At 35.0% G+C, this 12,222-nt stretch overlaps 1 protein-coding gene across 6 annotated transcripts in view; it reads right to left on the reverse strand.

Moving 5' to 3' along the window:
• The window catches only part of FRYL (FRY like transcription coactivator), a 184,349-nt gene that overhangs the window by 93,377 nt on the left and 78,750 nt on the right, over positions 1 to 12,222 (reverse strand). For all 6 annotated transcript variants that reach the window (XM_088130624.1, XM_088130625.1, XM_088130631.1 and 3 more), the window contains 3 exons: positions 10,859 to 11,058; positions 2,459 to 2,512; positions 703 to 842 (listed from right to left, as the gene is read on the reverse strand). In XM_088130624.1, coding sequence (XP_087986750.1) covers positions 703 to 842; positions 2,459 to 2,512; positions 10,859 to 10,978 — 314 coding nt within the window. In that variant the 5' untranslated portion in view covers positions 10,979 to 11,058. The remainder of the gene's footprint in view (positions 1 to 702; positions 843 to 2,458; positions 2,513 to 10,858; positions 11,059 to 12,222) is intronic.

Consider the following 12,222-nt stretch of genomic DNA (forward strand, 5'->3'; position numbering starts at 1 on the left):
ACAGCAGCAGAAACAAAAATTTTAAGAAAAACGATTAGGAAATTAAGTTCAGAGAAACACCCAATTGATCATTATTGTTCAAAGCAATAGTCAGCAACCGCTACTATATTTAAGCCAACAAGGAATTATATCATTTGCTAATTGTTTCTGAGTATCTGCATTTACATCTGTAATTACATATAATAGACCACGGCTGGTCAATTATTGATACAGCTACAGAAGGAAAATGTAAGCATGACCATGACTGCCTATTAGCATGCACTGCTTTATTTATTTATTTTGGGCAAAATTTCCAATCTTCTTTAAACCATTTTTCCAAAGAAATATATCTTTGTTATTGGCATTGGTCCTCTGCCATTTTAAAGTTGCAGGCTAGGCTGTCTGGTCTTGCATGGTTGACTTTGTTCATCATAATACCACTTTTATTATTCCATGCAACTATGTTTCAATATTTGACCATCTATATTTATTATCTGTTATTTAAGTGTTATCAAGTTGTCTCATCAATGAAGCTGAAGACTAATTTATGTGAGAGTGTGCATTGGGGTTTGAGTTTAGAGCTGACAGATAATAAGCCTAACATGTTTAGGCTACATTAAAGCTGTCATTTATAAAACATTGAATTATTCAAACTATTATATGTAATTACAGCAGTAACATATAAGAAAATCCCAAGGGTGTGTATCACTGCAATGCACTCACCCCTTAGACTTTGTGCTGGAACGAGGCCTGTATTCATAAGATTCATCTTCAGTTCCATTTTGGCGTCTGTACCAGTCAAACAAGGTGCGTAATAAGGAGGGGAGACAGTGCTCTGCTACTGAGCTCATAGAGCTTATCAACTGTCAAGAGAAAAGATTAAGGGTTTTATAGAGTAATCAGTCTATATAGCATCCTTTTGAGAACATTCTCTCTTACATATGTATGGATAGGATGTCCATATTGTAGTGCAGCAATAATACCAAAGCATCTTTGCTCTGTCATTTCCATACTGTAGCATGAACACCAAGCTTTGTATTAAATTATACTAGATCAGGGTTCTCAAACTCTGCACACTGTGATCCTTAAATGATAAATGAATTTGTGTGACATTTCCTCTGAATTTTTTAAAAAATTAACCTTTCTTTTTTATGACAGCAATACTCATTTCTCATTCCACATTTATTTTTGATAGGTGTAGCAGCAACTGTGGAAAAACCTGACTCACACAAATAAGGTGCTGCCAACTTTTAGCAGCACTATGGTCATCTTTAGCTGTTTTCTTACCACCCAACAGAAATGTTTCCATTCTGAAAGACTAGACATTTAAAACAGCTAATAATACTGACTTTACAATCCCATAACCTTCTACAGATATTTTCAATATTATTGATATACTACTAGGCTCACTCGTAGAAATGCCAGAGACACAGAAATATTTCTCAGAAAAGCTACACAAAATAATGCCTTGTAATTTAAAGAATATAGAATTGTTGGTGGTTTAAAGAATCCTTGTACCTTAGCTAAGAAAAGGACACATGTGGAAAACTAACCGTAAACTTAGTAATACTGAAAAGTCTGAGCATGATTACAATACCTGAGACATTTTTTTTTAAAATTGTGGCTTCTTTCTAAGTTGCTCATGGTTTCTCAGCAAGATCACAATCCACAATTTGACAACTCCTAGATTATAGGTGAATATGTTTTTCTATTGGTGATTAGCATTTAGGCAGTGATAGAACCCCAGGCTGGTATAAAACCCAGACTTGATATAAGAAGTTACAATTCCATGTGCTCTTGATTTTAGATTTTCCAATTCCAATGAGCACATTACAATATGTTGTTGTTGTTCAGTTGTTAAGTCATGTCTGATTCTTCGTGACCCACGAATCATATAGTGAAGAACAAACTGCTGTTCATATTGAGTCAATTTCAAGGTTAAATTTATACCTAACAGATTTTAATTTTATTAAGGTTTATAGGTTCATGAGTTATTAACATTAAAGTGATGCTTTCAGCATTACTGGATGTTGAATTGAGCAATTACTTTACTCCAGCCTTCTGACATCAGCTAGGAAGAAACAAAAAACATGAAATTGAGAACTATACTATTTCTTTATTTTAGGTAAAATGACTTTTTTTAATGGGCTTAGCAAAAAACATAGTCTTATTTTTTCAATCAGAACTCTTCTTTGGTGCAACTAAACGATTCTAAAGTGAAGTCCTTGGGGTTCTCTGAGCATGGCTGTTTTCCTGAAAACGTTTCGTTACCTATTCTAAAGTGAGTAAAAACCCTATCTCTGAAATATTTCAAATATAAGATATCATAGAAACCTGCTTTTAACCAACTTGAGCAGCAAAATCTAGGTCAACCAACTTATATTCTTTAGGAAATGTATGTAGTGGACTTCTATTACCTCTCCTGTTTAAAAATCCTAACCAATACAAGGTTTTAACTTTTAAAAGAAATTTTACCAACCTGATCAAATTGAAGATCTTCACCTCTCTGAAGAGATCTAGACAAGGGTTTTTCCTAAAATAGGAATAATAAAGTATTAAGTTACATCTGGTACAGTATCATACATGTATCCAATATCAAACAATCCAAACTGATCTCTACTTTGCTTCTTAGATTTCATTTTTAAAATATAGCTCTACAATATATTGAAATGCATCTACTACATACAACATAAATCTTTAATTAATGGTGTTGCTAAGAATTTTTATAAATTCATCCATGTTATTTTGCAAGCTAAAATAAATTATAAATATACCACACAAATTTCACCAAAAAAGGACTAGTTCACAGCATTTGAGAGAATATTCAATAAGAAAATATGATTAAATTATTTAGTTAATCCAAGAGTACAAATACATTTCAGAACAAATGAATACAATTCTAATGCAACAGTACTGATCAGACTGGAAATTTATAGCATGATCCACTAGAAAACCATGACTGGAAAGCATGGTGCAAAAGATTAAAATTAACACATACACTATATGCAAGATAATTGTACAGCGCCACCACCAAATACCCCAAAAGCTTTCTTTTAGACATAAGCTGCTGATGCCTTGTACTACCTGATTACTATCATCTTTAATCTATACAACTCCATGTAATAGTGTTACAGTGGTTTTTTGCTTGTTTTATTTTGCTTGTTCTTTTGCACTCTCAGACTAGAGAACTACTGGGCCTCACACTAGAGCACAAAGAAAGGGAAAACCACTATAGCACCTATAGATGTCCCTTCTTACAAGCTACTGTCAGCTATGCTGAGATAGCTTTAAAGCTTAAGATGCTATATAGTCACCTCAGTGTGAAGGCCCATGAGTTCAAGTCTTGATAAAGGGGTCTGAGTATATGGAGATTAGCTGTGCCTGAATAAGGATGAAACTGGTTGCATAGTGTCTCCTACTGATTAGTAGCAATTATAGCATCTATGTAGTTTATTTTAGCTTGCATCACATTTAATTTAATTTAATCTGATTGGGACCTGAGAATGAAAGAATTTGTCCTACTAAGAAGTTCAAATGACAGAATGATCTTTCCAATGCTAACCTATTCGGGAAAAACATAATCATACTCTGGATTATAGTCCACTAAATAAAGTATTCCCTTTTTCCCCTACAGTTTTCTAGCACATGAAAACACTTTCAAAGCATTATTTTGACACATCTTGAAAACTAATATTTTTCTAGTGATGTACTGTTTTCTTATTTATCTTTCCTTGTGTTAGCTCTTTGCTTTTTAATACAGAAATGCAAAAACAAAAAGAAGGGGAAAAGGAAAATATAGTAATTTTGTTAATTCCTTTTAAAATCATTCATGCAATCTGCAGCATCTTGGTAACTATAAGTAGTACACAGCAAATATTATCAACTGAAAAATTTGGTAGAATTCTATTTTTAAGTTCCTTTTAATTTTTTTTCCTCATTTTTGTCCACTAGGATCTTACAATTAAAGTTGTTTTATTTCTGCAAAGTCATAAAGACTCCCAAAGAATCAAAACACAATTGGTATAAAATACAGATAGACAAATCTTTTATTTCTATCTATAGACAGAAGTACTGGCTACATAGGTTATTTACACATTCCTTTTGACACATAGGTTATTTACACATTCCTTTTGACACACCATCCAAGACAGGTTTAGGATTTTGGGAACTTGTGAGCTAAAGGATGAAAAGAGAGGTTGGTTAGTTTCACTTGCTTTCTAAGATTAGCAAGTATGCAAGGAACTCAAAGGCTCAATTTTAAAAATGTATTAGGCTGAGCTAAATTGTGTTTTGGTAGCTATACTTCAATATGTTGTGAACCAGGCCAAGATATTAAGCTCTAATATGGTTTATTTGTTGAGGATAGTGTATATGAAGTTGCTCAGTTTCTATGTAGATTATCACTTTTCACCATTAGAAATTAAACAGTTTCAAAATATTAAAACAAAAAAGCAAAAATACTAAAATTTGTGTGATGAAAGGTTTACTTGTTCACTAACATCCATCTTTGAAAACTTAAACACAAAATGCTGAAGCTTAATCAATATGTAATATTATGGATATTAAGTATAAAGGACTATCAACCACATAATATTACCACATAACCCTCTCCCATTAAAAAAAAAAACAGTGGAAAATTCTTGCTGAAGCAAAAAACTTAACTTCATCTAATCTTTAGAACTGGTCCAGCCAGATATCATACTCAATGTTACGAAGAGCTCAGAGCCTTAGAATGCTCAGAGTCTTAGAAGAAACAATTATTAATAGATATCTTCCATTAAAATATCTTTGACTACCAAACATTCAAATCTAGATAATAAGTTAATTCATGTCAACTAAAAATACCTCAATTTAAAGTGTTATCACCTTTTCTAATACCTTAACAAAAGAAATAATACCTAGATAGCAGTTATAAATCTCTCCTTGCTCTAAGAATTATTTCATGGTGACACAGACCATTTCTCTTTAAAAGCCCTCATAATTAACCTTCAGTAACCAAGATAGGCAAAAGACAGGAAGCAGTGGTTTTGGCAGTGTATCTAAAATACTCCAATTGATATTCTATGTTCAAAGTTACTTTTTTCATTTGCAAGGCTTCTTCTATATGTTAGAAATTTGTTTTATTTTGAAAAATACTTTCCTCCAATACAGCAGGAACAGACATTAAACTAACCACAAAGAAACATCCCACAGCCCCTCTCCAATATCCTGTTTTTAAAATGGTGCTACATTGTCTATTATCCAGTCCTCAAATATGGGCATTGATCTTACAAGACAAATTACTTGTTAAGAAATAGCAAATTCCCATTTGAATTGAAAATTATTGGATAGATTTATGTTTTGTTAAAGTTCAATTCAGGGCTACAATTTGAATTTCCAAGTCAAATTAACTGGTCAGATTGAGTAATGAAAATGATGTGATTTGAATGATTTTGATCTGATGATTCAATTGCTGATTTGCATGTGCAAAATGCCCCCTTTTCTAATTAAATTGACACTGATGTTGTTTTTGGGCCCTCTTTGGGCAGACTGCTCTTTGGAAGAGTCATAATCCAGGTCCTTTTTTAATCATAATTTTATAATCAACTTTTAAAACAGGCAGCTTGGTGCAGTCAAACTCAAATCCTATGCTTCTTTTATAATCTCCCCAACTATTCAAGCATTTCTCTTTCTACTGACAAAATCCTTGCCTTGACCTTAATAAATTTAATAGTTCATGGTTTTTGCCTTCAAGAGTGGTTTGCAGTGAGCACGCTAAGCAAATAGCCAGCGCTATCACATTCCTTTCAATGAGAATCTTCTCTTATGTCCCTGTTTACTCATTTGTAATTCATTCCTCCTCACTGAATGTCATCATAAATATTAATTTCCTTCTGGCTAATCAATCCAGTGCCAGGGTGTCAGGATCCTCGCAATCAATCGTCAATTGGATCCAACTAGTAGAGTTATTAGAGCTGTTAACCTAGTTAGAATGTTTGCTTATTCCAGCCATAAAGTAGAAGTGTTATTTTATTAGAATTGTTAGTTTATACAAGCCGCTTGCTCGTTCGTGCCATAAAACAAGGGGGGGGAGAGCGTTAGGTAGACAGCGGAGACAGATGAGATGTTATCAGGTTCTCAGGAATTCACAAGGTCATACAGGCGTGAGACAAGAAGAGATCCGAAGGAAGGCGCAAAAAGGACTGAAACCTGAAAGCAGGGGGCAGTTAAAAGGAAGTCTCCGAGTGCGGGGTTTTCAGTTTCAGCAATCTATGGAACGCTGTATGCTTCTTCTCAATAAAGAAATCTTTACTGGAACAAATCGGTCTCCAGAGGATTTACTGGGATTGGGAATTGAGCCTTGCAGATTTTGACACAGGGTGAGCATTCCAAAGGGTGGGGGAGTGGGATAAAGAGCTATAAGATCTGCCCTGCAAATACAACTTCCTTATGAGTCGAATTCTGGAGACCGTCATCACCACTTGGGCTCACTGTGGCAGATTGAGGAAGTACCCCAACACTGTGAGTATATTCAGGGATAATTTCTTAATAAATTAAGTTTGTTGCTGCCATGGTATCTCCTTTAGTATTCTCGTTCTTTGGTATCCATTCTGCAAATTCCAAATTAAGCGCCGATGCACAAATTAGTGGCAACAACACTAAAGAACAAATCAGTTTCATAACTATCCAGTACAATGCTAAAAAAAAATATTAAATGGATAAAATTAATTCATAAGAGACAAATTGAAAATTCATCATAGTCAGTAATATCTTAGCATTAATTATATTTTTTTATTGTTGCATATCATTAAGCCTTGATTTGTATCTTATCTTAATTGAATGATTCAATTATCAAATAATAACACTACTGTAAACCATAAAAAGTTTTTTTCCTATTTCCTTTAGAAAGAGCCTTATAACTTTTTCATCTACGTTAAAAAATTACTTCTTTGAATATAAGAATTGACATATGTAAACTATATAATACTCTACCCAAACCTATAATCTCTTATTATCCTTTTTCTTAACCAGGCCAATTTTTTAAACTGTGAACTTTGTCTCTTGGTTAGGAGTTCCAGGAAATTTCTTTTTTAACTAACAGATTCCACTGCCTGAAAAAGTTTGAAAGCCCTTGATCTAGACAACACTGTTGTATGAATCAGCAGTAAGGTAAACTAAAAATAATTTTTAAAAAATCAGACAAGTCCTTGCAGGTCTAATACAATTCCAATGGGGAGCTTTAAAAGCAAGCCAGAGCTAGAAGATATATAGCCAAACACCTCCACTGCCTCCAGGTAGTAGTTTCCTTTTTTTATTTTGTAACTTTCCCCCTCCTTTATCAATTGAGTATGATTCCTCTAAGTCTCCTTTTTCCTTGCTGATGAACACCGGCTGCTATTTCTGCTTCTTTCTCCTTCCCAGTGCATCTCCTTTTCCAACTGTTGTCCCACATTGAAACAAGAAAATAAAAAAATAAAAAAGACTAAAGTGGAGACAGTACCTAAAGATTATGCAAGATAGAGTTCTCTGAGTTGCACTTGACTCCTAGTAACTACATGAGCATGTCCATGTAATTTTCTTGGCAACAATGGTTTGCTATTGCCTTCTTCCAAAGTCTATGTTTACAGCTCTAATGGTAGTCTATTTGAGTCAATCAATCAATCAGTTTATTACAGTCAGTACAACTAAAAATGCACATAACATGTCTAATTAAAAATCTTAGATATAATAATATCAAGTAAAATCTATATCATAATTATAATTTGGCCACCTAAATGTCATTTATACATGAAGTCAAATGTAATTATTACTCCTTAAATTATGATATCCTACAATTATTGTTATCTAAAATAAGGTGATGATAAAATGATAATATCTAAAATTGAAGTGTGTTGGTGATATTTCTGTCTGTTTTTTCATGGTCACCTACTTAGTCCACCCCTACCAAAATCGATTCCAGTCAGCAAGGCCCCCAGACTCTTGAAGTAGTATTTTCAGGCCTCTTTGGGAACTGTTAATGCAAACTAAAATATTAGTTGGCTATAATCCATTACTGCAAAACCTTTCAGCAGCTTCCTATTCGATGTTGATGGATTTTTATTGCTGCCGCACAGAACCTGGCTACCTGCGCTGTAACGTAAGGCCGGTCATCCATGAGAAGCATTTGAAGATAATCTGATTCTTGATGGCCAGGCTGCTTGCTGATCAGGGGCGCGAGCAATTTACTCCGTGGGACTTGGTAAAAGATACAGCGGAGGAGAACATGGCCCATGTCTTCTACTTCCTTGGCATCACAAGGGCAAAGTCTTGCGGCTAATGGAATTTTTTTGTATTTGCCATCCAGCACCACTGAAGGAAGAACACGGCAACGAGCTAAAGAGAATGCTTTCCACTGACTGGGGAGCTCAAGCTGCGCTAGATATCTGGCAGCAGTGACAATAAACTTGCTACATGGCGGAGATAAAAAGGATGAAACCTTCCCTAAATCTGCTTGACATTCTATATTCTCTGTCCTCTGCTTTATGGCCATTCTTGCCTGCTCATATTCCATCGCTAGAATCCCAGCTGTAGAATAGCCTAACTTAGAGAGGTTGAGCTCGATATCCTTTTTCCACAAGGATTGAAATTTATCTTGAAGGGTAAGTGGAGCTAGGCCCTGCGGGTAGTGCTTTATTTTTAGCCAAAAATTCAGCGAAGCTAGGTGCACTTTTGACTCGACCTTTATCGTGCCTGTTTCCAAGCGTAATTGTGCATTGGAGACACATCTGGGCATTTGCAGGACTGCCCTGATGAATTTAGCTTGGACTCTTTCCAAGTATGTCACACTTGAAGCTGGAGAGCCGACAACAGACCCATAGAGAAGTTGGGCTAGCGCCTTCGCCTGGAAAAGCTTGAGAGCTGCTGGGACAAAATACCCCCCTTTACTTCGAAAATTTTTTAAAATGGCATTGGTGGAACGAAGACCTAAATCAGCCACATATTCACAATGAGCTCTCCTTGATCCAGGGGCATGCACGATTATACCTAAGTATTTGAAACTATTCACTTGTTCTATTCTATGACTGTTGGTCCAGACGTGTTGTTTTGGTCTTTTGGAAAAGGCCATAATCTTTGTTTTCTGATAGTTTATATCTAGACGATTGTTTGCACAGTATTGGACCAGAGTTCTCAGGGCTCTTCTTAGACCAATCAGTGTCCTAGAAAGGACAACTGTGTCATCTGCATAAAGCAGCAGGGCAATGCTATGAACCCCTAATTTAGGCGGGTGAAAATCCAGGTGGTTTAGGTATCTCACCATGTCATTGATGTAAAAGTTAAAGAGTAAGGGAGCCAAGATACATCCCTGTTTCATCCCTTTTTGCACTTTAATTGGTTTTGAAAGAAACCCTTGCCTATTACATTTAACCTTAAGGGTGGTGTTAGTATGTAGCGCCTGAATTAAATAGAGAAGCCTACTGTCTATTGATGCAGCTTCCAGCTTCTCCCAAAGCTTGGTCCTAGAAACAGAGTCGAAGGCTGCCTTGAGGTCTATAAAGGCAGCATACAATGATGTTATCTTGTTGCTGGAATACTTTTCTATCAGATGTTGAAGAACTTGACATTGTTCGATGGTATCTCGTCCCTCTCTGAATCCTGCCTGCTCATCTGCTATCAGGTTCTTCTGGACCATCCAGTCCTTGAGTTTTTCCTGTAAGTGTCTAGCGTATATAATTTGCTGATTGAGTTTAGCAAGCTAATCAGCCTATAGTTTGTAGGGTCATCCCTCCTGCCTTTTTTAAAGATTGGGACTATAATAGCCAAGCCCCAATCCTCCGGGATTCGTCCCGTCTTATCAATGTAAGTAAAGAGGGATGCTAGCATTGGAGCCCACCATTCCATGAAATTTTTCAATGCTTCTACTGGAATAAAATCTGCTCCCGGGGCCTTCCCTTTTCTTAGTTGACCAATTAACATCTTGATTTCAGCTGTTGAGACAGGCGGCCACTCGTTTAGGCCATCTTTCATTTGTATTTCCATATCAGCGGAGGAATCTTCATATAGTCTCTGAAAGTGAAGTTCCCATATTTCTGGGGCTATGTGGGAATCTAACATGACTCAACATATTTGAGTCAACTTTTTATCAGAATGACTACTTACATAAATTTCACTTTAGACTAAAGTATTTATTTGGCCAGGAAAGAAGGAAGCTTTTAGTAGCCATGGATCAGCAGAAGCAGGGGAACAGCCAGTTATCAATGAAATAAAATAGAAGGGAACATCAAAAAACTGCAACACACAATCAAATATGGATATTTTATAAACTTTATTAGTAGCATGTTTTCTATTTTGCATGTTTTATAATGCTCAAATCCTACTAAAATAAAGGGGATTTTAATCAGGTACAAATTAAGTCTGTAATTGGCTAGTAAGTTCTATTTTACAGTTTTATGATTTGCAAAATCTCTAAGTACTTCCTTTGCTCTACTATATATATTTTAGATTTTTTTTATCCCACTTTTATTATTCTTATAAATAACTCAAGCAGTAAAGATACCTAATACCCCTTCCTCCTCTTATTTCCCCACAACAACAACCCTGTGAGGTTGGGCTGAGAGAGAGTGACTGACCCAAAGTCACCCAGCTGGCTTTCATGCCTAAGGTGGGACTAGAACTCAGAGTCTCCTGGTTTCTAGCCTGGTGCCTTAACATAAAAATGAGCCAATTTGGCCTGGTGGTTAACATCCTTCCAACTCTGATCTAACAAGCAATTAGCTACATGAAAGAAGAAAGGAAAGGAGAGGAAATATAGGATTTCCTTATGCTTCACTGCATATTATGGCTTTTCATTGTTGTTTTCAAATTAAGATTAAATAATTTAAGAAAAATACAAACTGAAAGAAGGCTGCATAACAGAACTCACCAAAGGTTCAGCCATTACAACTTCAATTTTCTTTTCAGCTTGAATAGCAAACTCAGCAAAGAGGCTCTTGATGACATATTCACCAGGTTTGACATCTGGATCAATGGTAATATTAGACATGATGATGCTTCTCTTTTCCCAGGTGGAATTGATGGTGGGAGAAATTCTGTGCTTAGCAATGCTTCTGGCTGGTGCTGATGCTAGAGGAAGAGAAATATGGATCATTAATAACGGAGTAAATCAAAAGCATCAGCATTTCTTACATACAACAAAATATTTTAGAACGTCAGAATTTAAGGAAGGCCTCTAAGAGAGGAGAAAGTTCTAAGTTTGTTTCCAACTGAAGCATAAGAAAAATGTATAAATTGAAGGATAAATATCATTGACAGATATTGGGGTCATATGCAACTAAACCAACAATACAGGAATAAACAGGCAATTTATGCCATCTATGCTCTCTTTAACCCTCTTTACAATTCTTAATGTGGTATTAATACACATATTAAAAACAGAAAAGCAATTAAAAACTATCAAAGATATGTTAGAGATCATCTAACCATACTTCTTCCTCTTTCTCCAATATATTCTTGACAAATTCAAAGTGTTCCTTGTTAAAAACATGAAAATATTATAAATATGATTTTTATTGCTTCTACAAGCAAGGAAAAATTATATTTGTGTGAACATGTGGTTCATAGTTAACCAAGATATCTGGCTGATTCAAAATATTTAATCATTGTCCAGTGGTAAGTATCTGATCCCCTCATCCCAACCCATTCTGCTTTGATCAATGAGCCCTAATACCGCCTACTTCTGAAATTCCTTTCAAGAGTTGCTTGTTGCACTGGACAGAGGAAATGCTATTTAACTCCCACCTTTCTATAATGAAGGTAATTGAATTTCTATACATTCAAGATTCTATACAAATACAAATCATAACTAAAATATAGCAGGTAAACATCAACAAAGCAACTCATAAAAAACATCCACAAGACTTTAGAACACATATTTTAAACATCTTATTCTGCTCATATTGTAAAATTATTTAAAATGATTAACCATGAGAATAAAATGCACCTAATATCCTATTTAACATGAAGCAAGGAGGGGTTTTTATAAACCTTTTTTTTTAAAGACTAGTCCATAGTTTAAACATTGTAACTGATAAAACCTTTTCTTTGTGAAGTAGTATCCAAAGAAACAATGTAATTATTTATGTCTTGGTAATTTTTATTTATTTATTTAATAGGCTTATACCCACTGCAATCTAACTCTCAGCAGCTTCTATAGAATATAATGTAACAAAAAAGGCAAAATATCCACAGTATGGCTAAAAGATAACATCATAAAACTCTGAAAATAAA

The sequence above is a fragment of the Python bivittatus genome, unplaced genomic scaffold (genome assembly GCF_059951505.1).
Source record: "Python bivittatus isolate LINGU-HERP-01145 unplaced genomic scaffold, Pbiv_v1 ctg000070_np1212, whole genome shotgun sequence".
In the NCBI taxonomy this organism is placed as follows: domain Eukaryota; kingdom Metazoa; phylum Chordata; class Lepidosauria; order Squamata; family Pythonidae; genus Python; species Python bivittatus.